This window comes from Carassius gibelio, chromosome A7, assembly GCF_023724105.1.
Source record: "Carassius gibelio isolate Cgi1373 ecotype wild population from Czech Republic chromosome A7, carGib1.2-hapl.c, whole genome shotgun sequence".
Classification (NCBI taxonomy): Eukaryota; Metazoa; Chordata; class Actinopteri; order Cypriniformes; family Cyprinidae; genus Carassius; species Carassius gibelio.
In genome coordinates this window covers 4,704,972-4,721,008 of record NC_068377.1, presented here as the reverse complement: position 1 = coordinate 4,721,008, position 16,037 = coordinate 4,704,972, and the positions used below count along the sequence as shown (strand labels likewise).

General features: G+C 38.5%; 1 protein-coding gene across 2 annotated transcripts; it reads left to right on the top strand.

The window, feature by feature from the left end:
- Positions 1–1,177: 1,177 nt before the first annotated feature.
- LOC128016478 (zinc finger protein 821) lies at positions 1,178–15,911 on the top strand. Of its 2 annotated transcripts, none has more exons than XM_052601002.1 (6): positions 1,178–1,636; positions 6,487–6,618; positions 6,788–6,900; positions 9,313–9,411; positions 10,151–10,314; positions 10,408–15,911. In XM_052601002.1, the coding sequence occupies exons 1-6, from the start codon at positions 1,423–1,425 to the stop codon at positions 11,183–11,185; spliced, it is 1,500 nt and encodes a 499-aa protein (XP_052456962.1). In that variant the 5' UTR covers positions 1,178–1,422; the 3' UTR covers positions 11,186–15,911. The 2 variants fall into 2 exon arrangements, with proteins under 2 accessions (XP_052456962.1, XP_052456963.1); XM_052601003.1 differs by having other exon boundaries at positions 1,507–1,649.
- The last annotated feature ends 126 nt before the right edge of the window (positions 15,912–16,037 follow it).

The following is a 16,037-nucleotide window of genomic DNA, read 5'->3' as shown; positions in this document are numbered from 1 at the left end:
GCCTCCTTCTGATGATTTTGACTTTATCAAGTGGATATTTTGGGAAAAACAGTAGTGGATCATTTTACCACACGCTACTCTATATTTATTGTGTGTGAGAAAGTTAAGCATGACATTATAAGGACAGCCTCTTGTTTCCAGAGCCATATAATTACTTTCATATTGTAAAATATATTATATACATAATCTTGTGATAATATTATGTTGTATAATGTATTGTAATTGGCTTTTCTTAATAGTAACGCCAAACAAAATTATTCAGATGTCACCTGATGATCTAAGATGTTTACTACATCATCTTTCTATAGAATTATTATAATAACATTTCATCATATTTAATCATAATTATATTAAGTATTATTAGCAATGGTTGCAGTTTTTTAATCTAAATCTAATTTTTCATGTCTCCGAACATTTATTTTCAATTTGAATTTAGAATTAATTTATGCAAATTAATCATGTTTGATGCATATTATTTTTTAGATTAAGCAGTCTGTCAAAAGATAGATAGATAGATAGATTGATTTGTACTTCACATCCACGTATGTGTATCCCATAATGCGTCTCCTTTTTTCCTACAAACCGAACAGGCGTACAATCATAGAAATTGAAAAAACTGCTAGAAAGGTAAGATGCAGAAAGTGTTATCAAAAAGGGGCTGGAGAAAAACGGCTAGGAAGTAATCGCCAAGTGGTCAAATTCGCGAAGTTCATCGGGCAGATAATACATTTGTTCATTAACATGCATTATACAAACTATTTATCAGTGCAACAATCAGATTATCTCTCAGCGCAAGTATTTTTGTGTTTATAAAATATTTAATATATTTTATGAGCACCGCACAGCGGGCTTTATAATGCCTTCAATGTTGTACCCACTGAATAGAAGTTTAATCGCGAAGCTCAGCACGTGGCGATTGTTACTTTTCTCAGCGCTGTAGTCGATGAACCAATCACCGCTGAGTTAGAAAATACGATTCCGCGAAACATGCTGCGACCTTCTTTCCTTTTTTTGCAAAAATTTGCAAAATTTGAGTATATGAATGATAACGTTAACACGTATGACGACTGTTTCTAAATAGAATAAACACGTGAATGTAATTTAATAAACACGTGAATGTAATTTAATGTGTAAGTGGGATTGTGAGCCACAGAGCGCCCCCTATAGGTACATTGTGGGAGGCGGATTGTTACATTAGTTATTCTTCTCACTTCTGCTCATCGCTTGAAATGCATGTAGGTGAAGAGTCTCTGCAGTGCATTCTCCCGGCTACAGTGGCGCAGGCTTTCACATCTACTCTCCTCATCTTCCTCCGGTCTCTCGTGTTTGGAAACCGAGCTCTGTCGACATGCACGCGCTCTCATCGACCGAGACCGAGATGTCTGTGTGCGCAAAAGTGCTCTTTTATTCTCTTTTAGTCAAATGAACCTGACCAATGTAGCCGTCGGCTGCTCACTTCTGTCCGTCGGGCGCGATTTGTTTGCGGAATTGTTTTCCGCTTTAACACATTTACCCTCGGATTGGCCGAAAGCATCTCCACATCAGTCGGATCCAAGAAGAGATCCGGCTCTTTTTCCTCCGGGAGTCGGGGATAATATGTCCAGACGCAAACAGACCAACCCTTTCAAAGTGAATTGTAGGTATCCCAGGTATCGTAAACACTTTTCATTTCCTCGTTCGTGTAAAGCGGGTCTCGTGGAGGTGATCGTGATCATCATGATACAGTGTGGCATTCAGTTGTTTGCTTTAGTCAAGTCTTATATCCGCATTTTACTGTACGACGACAACAGAAACAGGCCAGGCGTTCACAAACTCTCATCACAATGTGTTCACAGTGACACAAACCCGATCTAGAGGATATACACGCGATTATACATCCTCACATTCACTCACTTGTGATAATGTCACACTGAGATATTTGCGAAGAGACTGAAGCTCTACATAACCTTCAATAATGGACTATCTATCTATATATATATATAATTACACACTACACTGTAAAAAAATAATATATATATAGAGAGAGAGTGCGGCCAAACGATTAATCGCATCAAAAGAAAAAAAATAAGTTTACATAATGTGTGTGTATACTGTTTTTATTTACTATGTATAAATGCAATCACATGCATGTCTATATTTAAGAAAAAAATTGTTATTATTTAAATATATTTATATGTAATATAAAATATAAGAATACAAAATATATCAGTGTCGCCAGTATACATGTAAATATTTTCAAAATATATACAGTGTTTGTATTCATTTATAGATAATAAATATAGTACTACACACATATAAACACAAAAATGTAAAAAAAAAATATATATATATTTTGAAAGCTATTAATCATTTGACAGCACTAAATATGTATATACTATATATTTACTAAACAAGTTTCTTTGTGTTTGTGTATATACACATTACTATACAAGGCTGTATTGTAAAGACAGTAAACAATCACATCTATGTAAGGAACCGTTTTCCTCAATGAGTAACGTTACCCTTGAAACATGCAGTTATTTAGAAATGTTACTAAACTCCAATTTTGATAAATCAGCATCAGATTAAGACACGTTCACTCATAGCCCGTGTTTTTGGTTTAAGGTCACGATCACCAAAACCTCATGATTCAGTTCACCTTCAGCTCTCTTCAAACCCCAGGAACCTCATAATAATACGTTATTGTTTGTGATTCTCTCTTTATTGAGGCACACACAGCCCACAGGGTAAATGGGATGCGACTGCCATAAATAATCATTGATATATGTTGATCTATAATCTCAGATCGAAAGGTTGTGAGTTGGCTACATTGCAGCCAATCTTATGATTGTTTTACAGTAATCTGTGCTGTATTATATTGATATTTTATTGTATTAAGGTGCTACCTGATATATAAATTTTTACACACTACACTGTTAAATAGTTTAAATTTTATAGTTTTACTTCTTTTTTCAATTGTTTTAGTTTTTTTTAAAGGTAAATAAAACAGAAAAAACACATTTTCAGTCTTTCTACTTCTAGAAGTTAAATTCACCGTATTGATTACTGTTTCTTTGTAATGGTTTGTGAAATCCGCTAGTGATTTCTGAGTGAAAATAACTTAAATTAAATCCAACAGCATTATTTTCAGTACAGTCTCCAGCAACTACTTCGTTGTATTCATGATTTTAATATTTTGAGAGCTGGAGAAAGTCTTCTCCTCTTCATAGTAAACACGGGGGCTCTTGCAGACTCACCGGGGTGCACTATGGGAAGTGTTACTCCATGGGAACCTGTGTGACTGATCTTGTTCTTCTTTGTCAATTAGGCAAAGTGAGGCCTGAATCGCTTGTCTGGGTTTATCTGATGAAGTCGACAGCGTGCGAGGGCCTGTTTTCTGTTGGGTTGGTGGTTTGTGAAGGCTGTGGGATGGTTTGAATTCAGGACTGCTCTCATTGTTTGGCCTCCGAGGGAAGTTTTGTTCCCTCTCACCCACCCCCTCTCCTGACTTTAGCCGTTCTCTGGTGTCTGATGAGTTTGTCTCTTTGTCTGGATTCAGACAGACACTGCGTCACCTCCTGCCTACAGACACACAGACTCTGAGATAACATCACAGCGAGGAGAAGGCGGAGGGAGGGTGGAGAGACAGATGTACGGACAGAACTGGTGGAGGGGGATGGGGAACACGCTTACATCAATCACAGGCTGACTGCCGCAGAGCCGCTCTGTTCTATCCATTCCTATTTTAACGCCGATATCCCTCACGCAAGTCTTCTGTCCTTGGAGATGCTCCCAAACACCGTTAGAAAGCGTCCCGAGGATGCTGGGAAAGTAGGGTGGAAACTCTTGACAGTCTTTGGTGATTAGTAGTGGATGTGAAGTATTACATCTGATTCTGTCGGCTGTTGTTTTTCAAATGGGGAAAAAAACATGTGGTGGAGGCAGTCGACCAAAGCTTGCTCAAGTTCAACACGGTGACATTATAAAATCAGAGTGTAGTCCACTGTATAGCAGTAGGCAAACACCACTAGTTACGGGATAGTTCAGTTAAAACGGAACATTTGGTCTTTATTTACTCACCTTCATGTTGTTCCAAACCTGTGTGAGGCTTTTATTTTCTGTGGAACATTGTCTCAGTTTTTTTCGTACGTACATTCTTAAAACGAAGGTTCCACAGTGATGCAATAAAATAACTATTTTTGGTTCCCCCCAAAGAATCTTTCAGTGAACAGTTCTTAATAGAACCATCGACACTTTTCTGAATGTAAATAACATTTTAATAAATCTGAAGAACCTTTTTCCACTAAAGAAAAACTTTTGTGAAATGGAAAGATTCGAAACACTTAAAAAAAAATTTTTTTTTGACATCCATGGAACCATTCCTTTCCACAAAAGGTTCTTTACATTAGTAAAAAGAAAGTAAATTATGGTTCACTGAAAACTAATGGAATGGAATGTTTGGTTACCAACATTCTTCAAAATATGTTTTCTGCAGAAAGTCCAACAGGTTTGGAGTGACATGAGGGTGAGTGCATGATGACAGATTCACTTTTGGGTCAACTATCCCTTTAAGGATTTTCGTAAAACCCCCACAGATATGGATCGATGCATTGATCAGATGACTAACAACAATATATGATACAATGAAACTTTTTTTTTTTTTCAAAAAATTAAAAAAAAAAAAAAATTTTTAATTCAAAATTCATACCTTTATTGTCTCTGTCCTAATAGGGATACTAGAGTTGCATCTTTTAGAGAGCACAGAAGACTTGTCATTGTTCAAATCAATAAAGAGCTGTCATCAAACGATTGATGACCATATGCAATTTAAATTTTTTTTGCTGTCCAAGCTAGATACAGGAGTTCAATTAAATGCTCATGTCATATATATATTTTTTTTCATTGCAGTTGTGAGTGAATGAAAATGTATCTGATTGTGTAAAATAGGAGAGCAACACCTCGTCGTCGTCCTTCCAGAACATTGTATCGTGTTGCACCGGCACTTTCATTGGAAAACATAATATCTGGTGTATTCGCATGCTGGTTGCCGCTGATTAAAGCAGCTTCGCAGAAGGTGTTGGTGTAATGGGATGCATGCAGAGGGAAAAGCATCTCGGCGTGGGCGTATGGAGTGCTTCTGGAGGAGATGATTCTCACATTAGAGGCACGGATCGTCTGCTTCCTCTGGGACTGCAGTGTGTGTTGAGTTGAGCGTGTAACGTGGGGGTTGGTGAGCGTTAGGTGGAGTGTGTTAATGCAGCATCAACTATTGTTCTGATCACACAACACCACCGCAGCTCTGGCTTCTGTTGTTCATACAGTCGGCCTTTTCTTTCAAATTCAACATTTCTGTGAGAATAATTCAGATTCAGGCTTTTTGATGTGTTGAAAACAGTACGTCTAGCCTGTATTTATAATGCATTATAAGGGTATTCATTATGCTTGCATAATGCTTTATATTATAGACATAAAAAGTAACACTTTACAGTATTGTCCCATTAGTTAATGCATTGACTAACAATGAGCAGAAACACTTGTTTCAATGTTTATTCACATTTGTTAATGTTAGTTAATAAAAATACAACTGTTCATTTTTTAACTAATGTAACAATGTAAAATGTACAATTGTTTCATCTTATGTATAATTGTAACAACATAAATAGTGTTGTCAAGATACCAGAATTATGACTTTGATATGATAACTAAAATATTTCAATACAGCGAACAGATAGCACAGCAAAAACATAAAACAACAGGATTTTTTTTTTTATTTTTATGAATTTCAAAAACAATACTTGCATTTAAAAAAATGGTCAATAATTATGTTATAACTTTCATATTTGATTATTCATGAGATTTTTTTTTAATAATAATGCATGAATTATAATGCATTATGAATACAGGCTTCATACAAAGCATGTTTGTAGAAACAACCACAGTTCAGATTTATTGTTTTATTGCTTGTGAGAAAAGATAGCTGTATTTCATGTAGCCAGCTTATGGCCTAGATCCTTCGAGCAATTTGTCCTAAATAATATCGCAAAATATGAATGTGTGTGTTTGCTAAGGCACTATTGCATATTTTTATATATTTTGAAGAACACTGGGTTCCAAACAACACTGGACTTTGACTTTCAATAAAAACGACACCGATTCATTCTTCAAAATATATTTTTTGTGTCTCACAGGTTTGGAGCAACATGCAAAAAAATAATAATTTTTACTTGAAAAACATTTAAGTATTAATGTTTGGCATGTAACTTTTCCCCAGACCATTAGTGCAACTAATGTTTTGGATGACAAAATAACAACAACATCAAAAAAAATTTTACATTAAAGTGATCCGACTTGGGCTTTGTTTTTAAGACCTTAGCAATCACCCCAGAACTAAATCTCTCCACTCTGCACTAAAACTCTCCCACATACCAATGCAATGGAAACCAAAGCAGGCAAGCCCTTAAAAACTAGCTTTATATATGTTCAGTGACAATGTGGTTTCACTCACAGGGCCTTTTCACACGACTGGGTTGTGCGGCCCACAGCACACTTTTGAGATGGATGCTAGAGATGACTTCATCGAGGATGGAGAATGCCATAGCAACAACTCACAGGAACCTGAAGAGCAAGACAGCACAAGCGGTGAGACACTACTCACGACTGCACGTCTGTCTGTCAATTTATATACGTGCTAATAAAATATTAAAAACAAGGAAGACAGCTGTAATTGTAGTGTTGAGTCTTAGAAAAGAGAGGAAAGTGACCTGTGATGGAGCCATTGATATGACTTTTTTTCTCCCTGTCCCGCCAGACGACGGTGATAGTGATTTTGACAAAGACGACTCCTCAAATGCCTCTGCTGATGACAGCATGACGAGTAATAAGAGCAGCCACGGCCCCGTACTACATGATGATGTCAAGGAGGTGAGTGATGGAGGCTTGATAGAAGAAGTAGATTGTTGTGCGATTTTCTTAAATTCTTCTTTTATTATGATATGCAAGTCATATTACAGTTTCTCACTGTAATACGACTTGCAAAGCATAAGGCATCAGCCTAACTTTTCTCATTTTAATGATAAACAAATAAAATGTATTTCAAAATGTTTTAACCTAAAGAATTCCATCAAAACATTCACCATATTTTAGTATGTTGTATATTTGGTTTCACACAAAATTATAATTTGATTGGTGGTGGGGGGGGGTTACCAGCTGACCAGGTGCTGGTCATATAATTAGAATATCATCAAAACGTTGATTTCACTAATTCCGTTCAATAAGTGAATCTTGTATATTATATTCATTCATTACGCACATATTGATATATTTCAAATGTTTATTTCTTTTACTTTTGATGATTATAACTGACAACTAAGGAAGATCCCAAATTCAGTATCTCAGAAAATTAGAATATTGTGAAAAGGTTCAATATTGAGACACCTGGTGCCAAACTCTAATCAGCTTATTAACTCAAAACACCTGCAAAGCCTTTAAATGGTCTCTCAGTCAAGTTCTGTAGGCAACACAATCATGGGGAAGACTGCTGACTTGAGAGTTGTCCAAAAGACGATCATTGACACCTTGCACAAGGAGGACAAGACACAAAAGGTCATTGCAAAAGAGGATGGCTGTTCACAGAGCTCTGTGTCCAAACACATTAATAGAGAGGCGAAATGAAGGAAAAGATGTGGTAGATAAGTGTACAAGCAAGAGGGATAACCGCACCCTGGAGAGGATTATGAAACAAAACCCATTCAATAATGTGGGGGAGATTCACAAAGAGTGGACTGCAGCTGGAGTCAGTGCTTCAAGAACCACTACACACAGACGTATGAAAGACATGGGTTTCAGCTGTCGGATTCCTTGTGTCAAGCCACTCTTGAACAACAGACAGCGTCAGAAGCATCTCGCTTCAAAAAGGACTAGACTGCTGCTGAGTGGTCGAAAGTTATGTTCTCTGATGAAAGTAAATTTTGCATTTCCTTCGGCTATCAGGGTCCCAGAGTCTGGAGGAAGAGAGGAGATGCACACAATCCACGTTGCTTGAGGTCCAGTGTAAAGTTTCCACAGTCAGTGATGGTTTGGGGTGCCATGTCATCTGCTGCTGTTGGTCCACTGTGTTTTCTGAGGTCCAAGGTCAACACAGCCGTATATCAGGAAGTTTTAGAGCACTTCATGCTTCCTGCTGCTGACCAACTTTATGGAGATGCAGATTTCATTTTCCAACAGGACTTGGCACCTGCACACAGTGCCAAAGCTACCAGTACCTGGTTTAAGGACCATGGTGTTCCTGTTCTTAATTGGCCAGCAAACTCGCCTGACCTTAACTCCATAGAAAATCTCTGGGGTATTGTGAAGAGGAAGATGTGATATGCCAGACCCAAGAATGCAGAAGAGCTGAAGGCCACTATCAGAGAAACCTGGGCTCTCATTACACCTGAGCAGTGCCACAGACGGATCGACTCCATGCCACTCCACATTGCTGCAGTCATTCAGGAAAAAGGAGCCCCAACTAAGTATTGAGTGATGTACATGCTCATACTTTTCATGTTCATACTTTTTAGTTGGCCAAGATTTCAAAAAATCCTTTCTTTGTATTGGTCTGAAGTTATATTTTAATTTTCAGATTTTTTTGATGTTATATTCATCAAAATTAAAAGAAATAAACATTTGAAATATATCAGTCTGTGTGTAATGAATAAATATAATATACAAGTTTAACTTTTTGAATGGAATTAGTTTAATAAATCAACTTTTTGATGATATTCTAATTATATGACCAGCACCTGTATGTGTGTGTGTGTGTGTGTGTGTGTGTGTGTGTGTGTGTGTGTGTGTGTATGTATATATATATATTTTTTTTTTTTTTTTTTTTGCAGTCAAACATTACCTAGACATTTACTTATGATATTCACGCTTTACAATTGACTGAATAAATTAATAAGTATGTGGAACTTTTAAAGGGTGCCGATTGTCATTCTGTGTGACTTCATTAAATTCTGAGTCGAAAAGCATGACAAAATTCTTTGTGATCCCACCTCACCGATTGCTGGCATCTTTAAATGTTGATAGATATTTTTGCAGTGTGACTCATGGCTCTATAGCAACCCAGTTGACACAACAGTTGGAATGAGTCACATGGCTTATGTATCCATTTGTCTGCCACACTTCTCCAATGCTGCACCACAGCTACAGTCATCAGCAGTTTCAGGGAATAGTCACTTGTGTGCAATCATACTAAAATATATATAAATATTACCCTACATTTCAGACTGTAAGTTTTGTTACTCTAAACTTGGCTATCATTGTAACTGTTTGTTGTTGCATTGCGTCTGTTAGGAAAATGAGGAGGGGACAGACCAGGGGAGCAGTTTTGTATGTCCTCTTTGTTCCCTGGAGTTCAATAGCCCAGATCAGCTCATCGCTCACGTCTACCAGGTGAGGACACCACTACATAAGCCTATTGTATCTTTTAGACTCTTTTTAGACCTTAGATTCTTTCCATCTTGGCTGATCCAATCACAAGTGGACAGTGCTAAATACTGTACATGTGTACTGGGGTCCAAAACACTTTGTGATCAGATCAGTTATGTCCAGATTGTAGAGCACACCTTAAGGCCAGAATATACAACAGGACTAAAACAATAGGCATCATATACTTGCTGACTTTGTAAACTCTTACAGACAAAAACCGGGCATCATACAATCAACAAATGGGGATCAAACACTAACTGACACAACAAACTCACACACGAGTGACAAATGAAAATAGTATAAAACATGTTTTATATCCTCGGACTGGATGGAAATCAAAAATCCGAAGTGTAAATTGGTCTGCGTCAATCGTACACTTCTCAGCGGCTCTCCAAAATGTGCAGTCTGGCTCCGTTATTTCTTTTCAAATTATTTACATTAAATGGCGACTGCCTCAAATGATAAGTCCGTTTTTTGCATGCTTTTTGAAACTTGAAATCTCTAGTCCCTGTCGTAATTGCTTGGAAACAATGACCAGTGCATTATTTAAAATTGTCTAGAAGATAAAAAGTCATATGGTTTCGAAACAACAAAAGGTTGAGTGAATCATGACATTGTTCATTTTTGGAATGTTCCTTTAAGTCTCTTTATTTAAGAATAATTTATGTTTGGAATTTCTTTGTGTCTTATTGTCTATGTACAGCACACAGCTGTTGGTGGCAGTAAGAGTTATGTCTGTCCTGTTTGCGGAAGAGCTCTTAGTTCTCCAGGCTCTCTTGGTCGACATCTTCTCATCCATTCAGAGGACCGACTGTCCAACTGTGCCGTATGTGGGGCTCGCTTTACAGACACCAACAACTTCAACAGGTCAGCTCTTTCCTCAAGACATGATTTTACTAGGATAATGTGATTCATTGTTGTTTCTAACTGCTCTAACAGTTTACTGGTTGGAAATTCTAGGGAAAAGTTGAAGGAGTTCCTTGACACAAGTAGTATAGAGATCAACAGTGAGGGTGAGGCCTGTGCCATGTCCGATTCTTTACCCAGAAGCACTATGACTAACCCTGACACAAGTCCTGGTCCTGGACTGACCTCATTGCCAGATGGTCTTCTCTCTTCTGCGCCTCCTCTTCCCTCACTCTCTGACAGCCTCAGTCCTCCAAACACAGGACTTGCACCTTTTCCAGACCTCATGAACCCTATGCCCGTGTACCCAGCTGGGGTTTTGTTGGTCTGCAACAGCTGTGTTGCCTACCAGCAGCTTGTGGATGCCCAGTCGCCGTCCCTGCGGAAATGGGCAATCCGTAGGAAGAAAGAACCCGTAGAGGTGCGGATGCAGCGGCTTGAACGTGAGCGAACGGCCAAGAAGTCCAAGCGGGCATGTGAGTCACCAGAGGAGCGGGAGATACGCCGCTTACGAGACCGTGAGGCAAAGCGGCTGCAAAGGATGCAGGAGACTGACGAACAACGGGCACGTCGTCTGCAGCGAGACCGGGAAGCCATGCGACTCAAGCGGGCCAACGAGACGCCCGAGAAGAGGCAGGCACGGCTTATCCGTGAGAGGGAGGCCAAGAGGCTAAAGCGGCGCTTGGAGAAGATCGACCCATCCCTGAGAAACCAGATCGAGCATGACCCTGCTGCGATGGCTGCGCTCACTGCTGATATGAGTCTATTCCAGTTTTCCTTTCCCATGTCCGTCCCTTCCATGGACAATGGACTGTTTATGAAGCTTCCCTAACAAGCACAGCTCCAAACACCTCTCAGCTCAACATTCGAGAAGAATTTGCCATTCTTAAAGAATAACGATCTTGAACATGACGTTGATGAGAAGGAGGTGGTCACCCTGAGAGCGATTTGCAGTGATGTAGGCACCAGATGTCTTTTATTTTCAAAGAGAGATTTGAAGCAACTTGATAGACCATGAGTTGCAATGCAACAATGTTTATCAGAGTTCAGCTTTATGCTGATAGGCCGCTACACACATGGAGACTACCAATGGGAGAGTGGACAGCAAAGTTCAGATGTTCTGCTGCCTGATAAACTTGGATATTGCAGTTGAGTACAAAAGTGGTTCTACAGGATAGACAAGGCAGGCAATTGCATACCTAACGGTAACTGATTCGAGTAGCCACCAGTAAGAAGACATAAACTTCCTGAAAACTAGAGCTTGGCAATGTTTAGTAGGCTACAGTGACATATTTGAAAATCTCTCTAGGGGGCTTCATCCCTACAGAGAAAGAGGAGACTGCGACACCAGAGTCCCTTACAATCACAAACAGTCGAGTAGGAACACCTACTTGTAACCAACAGCATATCAACTTGTCAATCTCCAATTATTTAATTGCTGTCAATGTGAACAACCCTTTATGGATTTCTGTAACATAAACTGATTTACATGATTAACTTAACTTGTATAAGAAATTCCGACATTCACAGAAGGGCTTACCCTCTCTGTAAGCATGTTTTAGGAGACTTGTCCATTTTGTTTTCAAGGCTCAGACTTTTAGCCATCTCTCTTCAGAGCAGTGAGATCCTTCCACAAGGAGGTTCTCTGTTTGCACACGGACCTACAGCGACAGGAGTGAGACGTTTAGCCACACTCCACACTCAGCCTTCTCTTTGAATTTGCCAGTCTAAAAGGTTGGAGTTTACCTGCAACTATGGCTCACCTCCCAGGACCCCAGGTTGGGTCACTACTAGCTCATACTCACAGAAGCAACTACCTCACCATTGGATCCTTGCATGGCTTAGACACACCTGTGGCCTCAACAGAAACCACAGGGGGCCATGCAGGTCCACACACTGATGCACTGTTCCCTATGCCAACACATACTCTAGTCCAGGGGTGTCCAACCCTGCTCCTGGAGGGTTCATCCTCCGGAGTTCACCCCTGAACCATCTAATCAATGTATTCAGGGTTACTTGAAACCCCCCGGCAGGTGTGTTGGAGCAGACTGGAGCTAAATTCTCCATGATGGTGGCCGTCCTAGAGCAGGATTGGACACCCCTGGTATAATCATTGCTCTACTTGTTCACCGAAACGACAAAACCTTATTTAAATGCTGTTTGAATCCCACTGACCCAAATGCTGAAATCTATGTGGGCTTACGGTCTCTTGGTTTTTGCTTATGCAGTCTTCTGTTCACAAGATCATAAGATATCCTGGATGGCACCTTTGCAGCCAGTGTGTCCCCCGGTGCACCCTTTAGTTGAGCCTGGTGCAGACTTTGGAAACTGACTGCTACCCAAGAGTCTGTGCGGCTTTATATCTCTTAAGTTTGGACTTCAAGAAGTACTTCAAGGGATGAGGGTGCCATTTGGGACAAGGCCTCTTTTGGCTACTTTGTCTTTTTTTAAAGAGAAAGGTGTGGATGTACTTTTAAATACTAAAAGTATCTGTTTCAAAGCACATTCAGACACACTTCTCCGACCTCCGAAAGGCTTTATACCTTATCACAATGCTACACGGGTTGATATTTGTCTAGGAACTCAGGGATGGTGTGGATCAATGGCATCCTCACGACTTGAGAACACAGATGAGCAGGAGACTTCCTCTTCATCATTATTATTTTCTCTTGTTCAGACTGCAAACTCCTTACCTGAGCCAAAATGTCGATTATGGATATTACGCAACTCCATGACGTCTCAACTAACCAATCAGTCTCTGCCCTCTGCTGCTGTCACTGTAATATATAATGTGTATTTTACCTCTTTAAACCAGTGCGAACCCGCACTGGAACTGGAAATGCTTGTTAATGGTGAGGCACTTAAGTGTGTGCTCGATCTCTATGGCAACATGCATAGTGTACAAATTCAAATTGTTGCCTTTGTCACTGGAAATTTGTGCTTTGGTTTTATATTTAATGATTTAAATGAATTTGTGTGCTATTACTGTGAGATGTGCAATGATGTAAAGGTTTAGCGAATGCATGTACCATGAAACAATCAGGACGAACACTTCCAGAGAGAAATCCCTCCTATATGAAGCAGTGGTGATACTCCATATGTATGTGAAAAATTCACACATTCACACATTTCACAATAATTTAAAGGTGAAGTGTGTCATTATTGCAAAGGCAGATGCAAACATAACACTTGCATCGCAAACGCTGCTCGCTGTCTTCCATCATTCACCAAACAGGTTCTCCCACCAAAAAACAAACGAGTTCAGAAGTTGACATGTTAGAACGCCCAACAAACAATGCATTAGCAGTGTTTAAGGTAGTCGTTCTTAAACTTTTTGGGTTGACCACTTTAAGAATAAAATAAAAGCAGACCAGCAAATTTCATTAGAGGTACGCCCGTCACGATAACTTTTTGTTGTGCGATATATTGCCCCAGAAATAATTGCGATAATCAATATTATTGTAATTTTAAAGACCATTTTATGCCACTAAATATAAATCATAATGTTGCAGCATAAAATGCAAGAAGTCCTACACACTTCCAAATGACATCAAACTTTAAATTTTTGAGAATATTTAGATAATGGAAACAAAGCATCTAAATATTAGATACCTTAAAATCCTTAATAAATAGGCAACTTTTTTTTTTTTTTTAAGTAACAAGTAAGACAAATGAACAACAAACTCGTACGGAGATTTTTCCATCCCGGATCTTCTTTTCTCTGTAAATAAAGGGTGCACACTAATGCTGAAAAACACAATCACTACTTAGCAATCAGATGTCTGTATGCACAAAGACACAGATCCCTAAACAAGACCAAATCTGCAGATTAAACTATTTATTCTTGTTGTTGTTGGTAAAAGCATATTTTAATTTCAAACTAGCACCTCATGACTACGTTATGTACGATAAGCTGTAAAAGACACAGGTGCAAGTCGAATGTACAAAACATGGTGACATCAATTTTTAAGTGAATATAATGGGCGATATATTGCATCACCAGAAATTGAGGTCATGTACATATATTGTACAATAAGTCAATATATTGATAAATGCAACAGGCCTAATTAGAGGGGCTCATTTAATGCCCTCTTTGCCGATTTTGGCTTGAGCCACCATTCTATATATTTTCCAGAAGGCAGTTTTGTTCTTATTTTATAGAAATAAATGCTTCTTTTAGCTAATAATCCAATGAGCCGACCGATTGCAAGCCAAACGCTTACATACATAAAGACAGACCACAAAACACTTTGTCATAAAATGAATGTTAATTCATTTTTTATAGGGCTTTTTATTGACTAACCTTGAAAACAGTTTGAGAACCACTCTGTATGTAAAGTTGGGAGTACATTACACAAGTAACCTTGAAACTTTACTCACTTCTCAGTGTTTAAATTGGGTGGAAGGGTCACTCATGTTAAAACGGACCAGTGTACATCTCTAAATACCTCTTGAAAACAGGGTAGATTTTGTGTGTGTATGATATGTCTAAATTTCATTCCAATACCTGTTACAGTTTATTTATTACTACAGTCAATGGCGCACATTTCAGTGTTTTAAATTCACAATGTTGTCATTACCTTCTTTAGAGATACCTCTAGTACTCAAAGGTGAAGCAGCTGAGCTTTCCCGCACAGTTGAAGGAAACTGGATTATGGTCCCATGTTTATGATGTTCTGGAGTATTGATGATGGACTCCTTAAGTAAAAAAAGGATTTAATGTACATGTGATGAAGCATCACTATGCAATTGAGAGCTGTACTGTACTCTATATGTTTTACTACTATGCAGTTGATATGAAAGTAAATGGACTCAAATGCTCCAGATCACAAACCTCAGGCAACTCTTGAGAGTCAAGCCATTGGTCCTCAACTCTGTAACCTCACCAGGAGATCCATCCTTAAGCTTTGCTTTCAGTTGCACCCTTGATAAAGATCGAGTTGATGTTGGCGTATGCACATTCAGGTAGAACAACGCAATGATTAATTCCCTGAAAATCATTATAAAGTTTTTCCATTCAGTAGCATTAAAGTTGTGGAAACCCATCCTTATGCAATGAGAAAATCAAATGATTTGCTGTAGTTAAGAACAAGATGTTGGCAGGATGTATTGTCTATTTTACAGAAGAAAATATATATGTATATAAAAGGGTATTTTCAAACATTAACCCCATTTAGTCTTCATTATTCCTAAACATGTATTTTAGTGGTATGCATTGCCATGTGACATGTTATGTATAAAACAACCATTTTCGTTTACATTGCATACAAGTCAGTAAACCCCTGGAAATGGAACCTGCACATTATAAAATACATGAAATTATACAAGCTTTTCATTAAGGATTGGAGCTCAGTAATGACTTGCCTTTTTGTAAGTCTATCAAGATATTTTCATGATAATGTTTACACTTCTAAAAGGCCAAAATGAATGAAATTTAATGAGAGTGACAAGAATAACACTGATCACAACGCCAAATGCTCCTGTTCGGAAAGCCATGCTCTGTTATTGGCTAAAACATCATGAAAAGCAGGAACAGAATGTGAAATAAACATTGATTTCTCTGCTACGAGTCTGTTTCTGTGTTTCTCTCTTGAAAAAGAATATACACCTGTAAAGTGAGATTGAGACTACATTGAAATTGTCAATTACATATCATTTCTAATGGAAAAATCAAGCATTTTCAG

Bases quoted from the DNA above. Each gene is read 5' to 3' on its own strand.
- LOC128016478 (XM_052601002.1), top strand. From the start codon at position 1,423: ATGAACCTGACCAATGTAGCCGTCGGCTGCTCACTTCTGTCCGTCGGG. The intron at 1,637-6,486 runs GTAGGTATCCCA...TTTCACTCACAG, and splicing joins CAACCCTTTCAAAGTGAATT to GGCCTTTTCACACGACTGGG. The intron at 9,412-10,150 runs GTGAGGACACCA...GTCTATGTACAG, and splicing joins TCATCGCTCACGTCTACCAG to CACACAGCTGTTGGTGGCAG.